The sequence below is a fragment of the Cucurbita moschata genome, unplaced genomic scaffold (genome assembly GCF_002738365.1).
Source record: "Cucurbita moschata cultivar Rifu unplaced genomic scaffold, Cmos_1.0 Cmo_Scf00006, whole genome shotgun sequence".
Taxonomy (NCBI): domain Eukaryota; kingdom Viridiplantae; phylum Streptophyta; class Magnoliopsida; order Cucurbitales; family Cucurbitaceae; genus Cucurbita; species Cucurbita moschata.
In genome coordinates, this window is record NW_019268522.1 from 3,533,236 (window position 1) to 3,542,501 (window position 9,266).

Consider the following 9,266-nt stretch of genomic DNA (forward strand, 5'->3'; position numbering starts at 1 on the left):
AAAAAAAAAAAAAAAAAAAAAAAAAAAAAAAAAAAAAAAAAAAAAAAAAAAAAAAAAAAAAAAAAACTCTGGCTCATCACTTTATCCAGTAAAAAGATCAAATAAGTTATATGTGGCTTGAAATGTCAATCTTCCCCTGAAATGGCTATATGCCATCTTCTTCAAATGAAGGCCAACCGTTCCTTCTTCAAATGCATCAGCTAAGGCTTTCACTCTGTGAAATTAGTCGCCTCGTTCTTCCTGTTCGTCAATAATCGGGCTCAATTTCGCCATTTTTATTGCTTTGAAGAGTTCGAACCTCAAATGGAAGGCGCTATCTTCCCCAACAAATCTCCACTTCCAGTGAGTAGACCCAATCAACCAGCTGAAACTTTGCGGTTCAATTCGACAGCTCTTCCACCTCCTCCGCCTCCCTCGCTGCCCTCTTCCTCCCCTCCGATCGATACCCTTCTTCAGCATCTTCTTCAACTGTCCCTGCCGCCCAATGACAGTGCTCACAAGCTCAAACCTGCAAATGTTGCGCAAAAGAATGTTCCCCATTTGCCTTCGCTTCGAATTTCCGTGGATTCGAACAAGAAACAGCGAGAACGGCCTCAGATGAAGAAACCCGTGTTGTACAATGACGAGGAAATTCGAGATGGGTCTCCTCAATTTCTCTACAAAAAGGGTATGTGGTTACTTAATTCAATCGTTGAGCAGCCTTTTGATAGCTTGAATGATTTTTTTGATTCTGTCAAGTTTGAGTTGCGTGAAATTGATTTGCTGAGTCTGTTGAAAGCGCTAGATCATTCGGGTAATAGTGAGAGAGCTATTGTGTTGTTTGAATGGTTTGTATCGAACTCTGGCTCTGTCGATGTGAAATTAGACAACAAAGCTTTTGAACTTATGATAAAAATTCTTGGAAGAGAATCGAAATATTCAACTGCACTCAAGGTGTTCGACGAAATTCCCATTGACAAATACTCGCTTGATGTTCGAGCTTGCACCTCGATTCTTCACGCTTATTCTCGCAGTGGTAAGTATAAGCATGCCATTGCCATGTTTGAGAGAATGAAGGACTGTGGGCTATCTCCAAGTTTGGTTACTTATAATGTCATGCTTGATGTTTATGGGAAAATGGGTCGCTCTTGGGATAAGATTTTAGGATTGTTGGATGAAATGAGAAGTGACGGCTTGGAATTTGATGAATTCACCTGTAGTACTGTGATATCTGCTTGTGGAAGAGAGGGTCTTCTAAATGAAGCCAAAGAGTTCTTTGTTGGATTGAAGTCAAGTGGTTATGAGCCAGGAACTGTCACTTACAATGCTCTACTTCAAGTGTTTGGAAAAGCAGGGATATACTCAGAGGCTTTAAACATCTTGAAAGAGATGGAGGATAATAATTGCAACCCGGACTCTGTTACTTACAATGAGCTTGTAGCTGCTTATGTTCGGGCTGGATTCCACGAGGAAGGAGCTTCTGTCATTGAAACAATGACACGCAAGGGCGTAATGCCGAATGCTGTGACTTATACTACTGTCATTAATGCCTATGGTAGGGCAGGTAAGGAGATGAAGGCATTGCAGTTATTTGACCAGATGAAGCGATCGGGATGTGTTCCGAATGTGTGCACGTATAATTCTATTCTTGCATTGCTGGGAAAGAAGTCACGGTTGGAGGAAATGATAAAGATACTCGGTGATATGAGAATAAATGGATGTTCTCCAAACCGAATCACATGGAACACGATGCTTGCTGTGTGTGGTGATAAGGGGAAGCACAAGTTTGTGAACCATGTTCTTAGGGAGATGAAAAATTGTGGTTTCAACCCAGGTAGAGACACATTTAACACATTAATAAGTGCGTATGGCCGTTGTGGATCGGAGATTGATGCAGCGAAGGTGTATGGTGAGATGATTAAAGCTGGATTCACACCATGTGTTACAACTTACAACGCGCTTCTGATCGCTTTGGCTCAACGAGGAGATTGGAAAGCAGCGGAATCTGTGTTTCTGGATATGAGGAAGAAGGGATTCAAACCGAATGAGACGTCATTCTCATCGATGCTCCATTGCTATGCAAAGGGGGGAAATGTGAGAGGATTAGAGAGGATTGAGAAAGACATTTATGATGGTCATATCTTCCCCAGCTGGGTTCTTTTGAGAACACTCATTCTTGCAAACTCCAAGTGCAGAGCAGTTAAAGGAATGGAAAGGGCATTTGAGGAGTTGATCAAGAATGGATACAAGCCTGATATGGTTATATTCAACTGTATGCTATCGATTTTCGCTAAAAATAACATGTACGAAAGGGCCCACGAGATGTTGCACTTGATTCGTGAAGCTGGACTGCAACCAGATCTCGTCACCTACAATAGCTTAATGAATATGTATGCAAGAAGAGGAGAATGCTGGAAAGCAGAAGAAATCCTCTCGGGACTTATAAAATCTGGCGAAAAACCCGATCTCGTGTCGTATAACACCGTAATCAAAGGCTTCTGCAGACAAGGGCTCATGCAAGAAGCCATTAGAATTATGTCTGAGATGACAGCTCGGGGGATTCGTCCTTGCATATTCACCTACAACACTTTCGTGTCGGGCTATGCAGGACGGGGAATGTTTGCAGAGGTAGATGAAGTCATTAACTACATGATACAGAACAATTGCAGACCCAATGAACTTACCTACAAGATTGCAGTGGATGGTTATTGTAAAGCAAGAAAATACCAAGATGCTATGGATTTCGTGTCCCGGATCAAGAACTTCGATGATTCGTTCGACCAACATTCCACTCGAAGGCTCACTTCCCATATAAGGGAGCTGATGAACTCTTGATCTCTCCAGGTATTCCTACTGCTCAATTCTTTGTTCATTTATAGAGAAGTTCATGTAGATATAATTACAAAACATTAAACACCTTACCAGCTCATTCATAATTCATTTCTGATTAGTCTCTGGATGGTTCTGATAGGAGACTATATGAGTTATTATGGATCATCTCTGTCAAGTTTTGCAGCAGTCTTAGTTTCTATGAACATAAATTATGGTTGTAGGCTGTAGCAATCTGCTGGTATATAATAAACTTATTTCTGGACCTCTCTGTTCTTTTGATCTCTACTCTTTAAATATTTAACCTTAAAAGGCGAGGAGCGATCCGAGGATTCACCATAGACTCGTTCAAGTTCATTTTCAAATAAAAGTATAGAGACGTACAATAGGGATGTTTTTTTTTGGGGAACGTACAATAGTGTAATGGCTCAAGCCTACCGCTAGCAGATATTGTCCTCTTTGGGCTTTTCCTTTCGGGATTCCTTTCAAGGTTTTTAAAATGCGTCTGTTAGTGAGAGGCTCAATCCCACCGCTAGCAGATATTGTCCTCTTTGGACTTTCCCTTTCAGTCTTCCTCTCAAGATTTTTAAAATGCGTGTGCTAAGGAGAGGTTTCCACACCCTTATAAAGAATGTTTCGTTCTTCTCCCCAACCGATATGGGATCTCACAATCTGGGCTCAGCGTCCTCACTGACTCTCGTTCCCTTCTCCAATCGTGGGACCCCCAATCTACCCCCTTTGGGGCCCAACATCCTTGTTGGTACACCGTCTCGTGTCCACTCCCCTTTAGGGCCTAGTCTTCTCGCTAGCACATCGCCCGGTGTCTAGCTCTTATATTATTTGCAAGAGCCCAACTCCACCACAAGCAGATATTGTCCTCTTTGGACTTTCCCTTTCGAGCTTCCCCTCAAGGTTTTTAAAATGCGTCTGCTAGAGAGAAGTTTTCACCCCCTTATAAAGAATGCTTCGTTCTCCACCCTAACCTATGTGAGATTTCACAAATAGAGACTCTTAAAATGTGTTTGTTTGTGTCTATAGTGCAAAATGTAAAATTGTTTTTATTTGATGCAAACGAAAAGTTGAAAGACTTATTAGACACCCAATTAAAAGTTTAGGACCTTATTTATAATAAATTCAAGTTCTGTTAAATTTAAATTTGTAATTTAACCAATTTTCTAATACTTAAAATGCATCTTAATTTATATATTTTGTTTTTACTCCCCAAAAATGAAAAGCCATAAATGGGGCTTTCAAAATGGGCCAAACATGAGGTGGGCCTTGGATCTTGGGCCAGAATATACTACATTGATCTTTCCCCTCAAGTTGGGCTTCGTAGCCCAAGCCCACTAATTGGGCTCGACATTCACCTATATCCCTGCGACATGGTCACGTTATCTACTTCTCACTTCTTAAGAGTAAAAATTATTCTCATATACAACACGAGTCCTTCCAACATACTTTGTCTCCACTCACATGCATCACAAAAAAATTCCTAAAAGGCCCGCCAACCTAGAATTGCTCTAAGCACACTTAACCATAAAGTTCCGATGATTGAGGCACTGAAAAGAAATGTGCTCTTTGTTGGTATAGGTAGTGATTTTCAATTCTTTTAAGTCTTTTCATAATCATCTTATCCTTAGAATCTCATTCGGATGTAGTTTTGGTTCATTTATGTACCTTTCTTTACTGGAGTGTCACATGCAAAATCCAAGCGAGGTAGAACCCAAGTAAAGAAACTATTTGGACAAGATGCTTGAAAGCAAGCCCACCTCGACCAATCGAATGAGCTGAGCTAAACCGAGCTTATGGGCGTGTGGGAATCAGATACGTTTTACTTGGGTTTTCTTTGTTTTCTTTGGCCTACAAAACAAAGAAAACCGAATTCATAAATTTCAACAAACGACAAAAGGAATATTTTATGACATATTTACAATCTTATAAAACCTTTTTTCGGGTTTTGAGTGGGCCAAAAAAAGATTTTTTTTGGTCGATTTCAATATTTTTTCTCGAATTATACAACAAATTTGAACATTTTAATAACCATTTCCTTTATGATTGATCATAGTCATTATTAATGCGAGATAAACTTTATTTATTAGTACATGCCTAAATTAATTATTCAAAATTTGAATTTGAACTACATTTAAGAAGTAAAAACATACCTATAGAATTTTATGTTATAACACACATAAAACATATGTGTCTATACATATAGAGAGTCTTATCACATTCGAGTCGTAACACTATACACTATATAGAGAGAGAGTTCTATCAAACTGTAACACTATACATTATATATCAAGTCGTAACATTATACACTATATAGAGAGAGATTTCCATTGGGTCGTTACACTATATATATATATATATATATATATATATATATATATATATATATATATGTAGAGAGAGAGATTCCTATCACGTTCTAGCTTAGCACTATACAGTGTGTGTATGTATATATATAGAGAGAGACCTATCAGGTTCCAGCTGTAACACTATATATTGTATATAGAGAGAGAGTCCCATCAAGCTGTAACACTATACACTATATATAGAGAGAGAGAGTCCCATTATACAGTGATACTATACACTATATATAGAGAGAGAATCCCATTAAGCGGTAACACTATACACTATTTAGAGAGAGAGCCCCGTTAAGCTGTGACACTATACACTATATAGAGAGAGAGTCGGATTAAGCTAAGCTGTGACATTATACACTATATATAGAAAGAGTACTATCATATTCGAGCTGTAACACTATACACTATATATATATATATATATTAGAAAGAGTCGTATCATATTCGAGCCGTAACACTATACACTAGATATATATATATATATATAGAAAAGGTAGCTGTTAGAGGTATAATAATGGTTGGAAGAGCACAAGGAGAGGACGTAGGGTAAGTATTTACACACAAAAAGAGTGGCAGTGGAACAAGAGGACCACGAGGCTACCAAGACTTGGAAAACGAAAGAAGCAACAACACTTAGCGTACACCTAAAGCTCAATACACCCAAACCCCGACTCACCCAAAGCCTAGCCAACCCAACCCCACCTCCCACCTCCTCTACCTCCGCCTTAGCCTCCCCCCCCCCCTTACCCACAATCATCTCCCCATTCCTTTCCTTCAAGCCTTAACCACCCAGTTTTCTCCTCTCTATCCCACCCTCACAATACGAAACCAACCCAAAATCCCTGCTAAATTCGGTTTTCCGCCCTAATTCTTCCTTCTCCTCCTCCTAAAACCCTGTTTTCTGCCCTCTCATCGCCCTGATTTCTCCCGCCGGATTCCATATATCTACATGGGTTGAACACTGCTTCTGGGTTTTGGAACAAACCGAAATGGAGTGGGACAGCAATTCGGATCTGAGCGCCGACGACGACGACGAGGGCTTCCTTCTCAACGATGGCGGCCCTCTTCCTTTCCCTGTCGAGAACTTGTTCCAAACTGCCCCATGTGGCTTCGTCGTCACCGATTCTCTTGAACCTGACCATCCCATCATTTATGTCAACACCGTCTTCGAAATGGTTACTGGATATCGGGCCGAGGAAGTTCTCGGTCGCAATTGGTTAGTTTCTTCTCAATTTTTTATTCACTGCTGTTTTATGTTCTAATTTTGGGGTTCAATTACTTTATTTACGAAAACTTTGAGAAATTTATTCTTTAATTGCCTACTTAGCTTGATGTTGGATGGAGTGGCAAGTTTTTGGTCTGTGTTTATAGCTGATGAGCAGGTTGTTGGAATCTGTACTATGTTCTCTGGTTAATATCTGGGCAACTTTCTGCTCCTTTGCATCTAGTTTCTAGGGATAATTTGTGTTAGGAGCCCACTTCTAAAGCCTTCTAAAACATAGCTGTAACTCGACTGGGATCGCTACCTCGTGCATGCTCGGACGACCTTTGAAAATTCTGTCACGGTCGAATTAGTTAACAATAGAAGCTCTTTAAACAAAATGAGCTTAGGCCTCTCTTGGTATGCATCATCTTCATGCATCGATGTGTATCTTATCAGTTTCATGTACGTAGAGCTCAGGGATATGCATCAGCTTAGTCAAGTCTCATAGGGAAAAAGAAGGAATTGTTTCGATATTTCGTGATTTTTGTGAACACACATATGCATGAAGTTCCTCGTACAAGAATCAGTGATGCAACGTATGTCGACTAGGAAGGTCTTATGAGTACACATATGCATGAAGTTCCACATACAAGAACCAGTGATGCAACTTATGTAGACTAGGAAGGTGTTCCAACAGTAAGATCACTTACCTTAGGTTTTCAAATAATTACTAGCTCCTATTAAGAAGATTCTTGGCTGCCATTAGACCTCAAAATCATTTTTCTTCTTCAAATCTGTCTATCAATAAAATTCAAATAGAACTCGAACCTAAAACTTAATCGAACTCATATAGGCTTAGTGGTGTTCATAGACTATGAAAACCTGCCAACAAAGCCCAAAACTCTTGCTGTACCGTGTTTGAATTTGTGAACGCACTGCCAAAATAGAGTGGATATTCTCTCTGTTGTCAGAGCATAATACGTGAAAATTGAAGGAGAAACCCACCACAATGTTGCAATTCGTGAAACCCAAATGTGGTGCTCCTATCCGAAGGTCGGCAACCACCAAACACGCAAGGGAGGAAGTTTTAGGCTGATGTTCGACGGAACCAATGAGAGAGAAAGGGAGAGAGATTGCCAAGAAACCCAATTTAAACTCCTTGGTTCATTATCAAAATAACCCTCGTTGCTGAGTAGGTCTCTGAGATATGGTGTTGATGTCAATGGAGGGCATTCGCTAGTGTTCGGGGGTAGATAAGCCATCTTGTCACCTTTTGCTTATGACAATGGAAACTTATTTACAAGTAGAGTAGAACTGTCATAAATAAAATGGCATTCTGACAACCATGGATATTTTGTTCTCAAATCATGAACTGATTGACTCTGGAAGGGAGCCATGAAATTAGTGCAAGTTTCTTAAGAAATCACCTCGTGCCTTTTCCATCCATATTCTTCAATTTTTATTAAGTTGTTTCATCATTTTCTATTTTCTGAGGTATAAAAGAATGACCTTGGTGTTCTTATATTTTCGTATTCGAATTTCCACTAAGAAATCTTGTCTAGTGTTTCCGTTTTTCCTGTCGACTTGGAGGATGTGGAATATTGGCACTTTTCAAAATGTTCTTGCTTATATGGTAAACCAAATGCCAAAGATTCGGTTTGCATCGACAGTAAGAAGCATATTACATAGATCTTTTGCTGCAAAATTTTTTTAATTTTCTAAAATTTAGACGGTTGGGCGTTTCTTTTGAGGTAGCACCACCCACATGATTTTGTATTATGGCAGTACTCTTGGAAAAGGATTAGGCATATTGTTATAGTTGTGCTTGGGCAGCAATGTGGTACATATTTTAACCGCTTTTGAGGCTGTAAAAGATGAATTCTTAGGATCCCTATGATTCTGGGAAGCTACCTTTAGTTGGAAAAGAAAAGGTATTTTGAAGATCTAATGTATAGTGCCCTCTGAAGGATGGACTGTATTCGTCTTGCTTAGTCTAGGATCTTCAATACTTTGAAGTTTGTGGAGATTTTTTACTGGAAAGATACGTTATAGAATGGATTGTATAAAAGGCGGAAAAACCCCAAATCTAGGCGGAGGCAAAAGAGTTATGAAGTCGTGACGTAATTGTAATTGATGCAAATGTAACAATACATTGTAGAAAGTGTTGAATAAAATGCATTAAATGGGTCTTCAATGATTGGATATTGAATTTGAAAGAGTCTAGGGTTGACCCACTTGATTGACACAATCACCAACTTGCCATTCAAACCTCCCATTCTCTCAAAAGGGTAGATGGAGAAGGAACTCTTTGATCATCTTTTTGTAACCCTATGTCTAGCAAACGGAAAGCCAAATGCCTCGGAGATGCAACACCAAATTTACCGAGAAAAGTCCTAGTTCCAAAGAATATTATCAAGGTCTTTGTCATCCCGACAAAGATTGCAACAAAACAACCTATCAAACTAGACAACTTTCTTGATAGTTAATCAAAGGGGTTAACTCTTTCATGAATGAGATTCCATGTGAAGAACTTAACCTTCTTGAAAAATCTTTCTTATTGGACGCATCAATGAGGAGCAGTTGGTGCCAATAGTTCAATACTCGAGCATCACTCGAGCGTCAAGCCTATAGACCCAAACAACCAAATCACCACTCATGCACCATATGCTAAAACGTTCTTAAAATTTTTTATCTTCCACAATGATGTTAAGGAAAACACGCTAGAAGGAGAGAGATACACCAGACGAGCATCTATGCTCTTTGGACTAATCTCAAACTCCTCGATCAAGGATAAAAAAGCCACGTGATATGATAATCTAGCTAGTTGAATCTAAGAACTTCATAAATGCTTTTTTTTTTTTTTTTTTTTTTTTTTTTTTTTTTTTGGG

General features: G+C 39.3%; 2 protein-coding genes across 2 annotated transcripts in view; both read left to right on the top strand.

The window, feature by feature from the left end:
* The first annotated feature begins 130 nt into the window (after positions 1-130).
* LOC111443919 (pentatricopeptide repeat-containing protein At2g18940, chloroplastic-like) lies at positions 131-3,078 on the top strand. Its single transcript, XM_023081774.1, has one exon. It carries the CDS (start codon positions 304-306, stop codon positions 2,812-2,814), a length of 2,511 nt encoding a protein of 836 aa, XP_022937542.1. The 5' UTR covers positions 131-303; the 3' UTR covers positions 2,815-3,078.
* Positions 3,079-5,871: 2,793 nt separating this feature from the next.
* The window catches only part of LOC111443920 (adagio protein 1), an 8,192-nt gene continuing 4,797 nt past the window's right edge, over positions 5,872-9,266 (top strand). Inside the window, exon 1 of the mRNA XM_023081775.1 lies at positions 5,872-6,390. Coding sequence (XP_022937543.1) covers positions 6,164-6,390 — 227 coding nt within the window. The 5' untranslated portion in view covers positions 5,872-6,163. The remainder of the gene's footprint in view (positions 6,391-9,266) is intronic.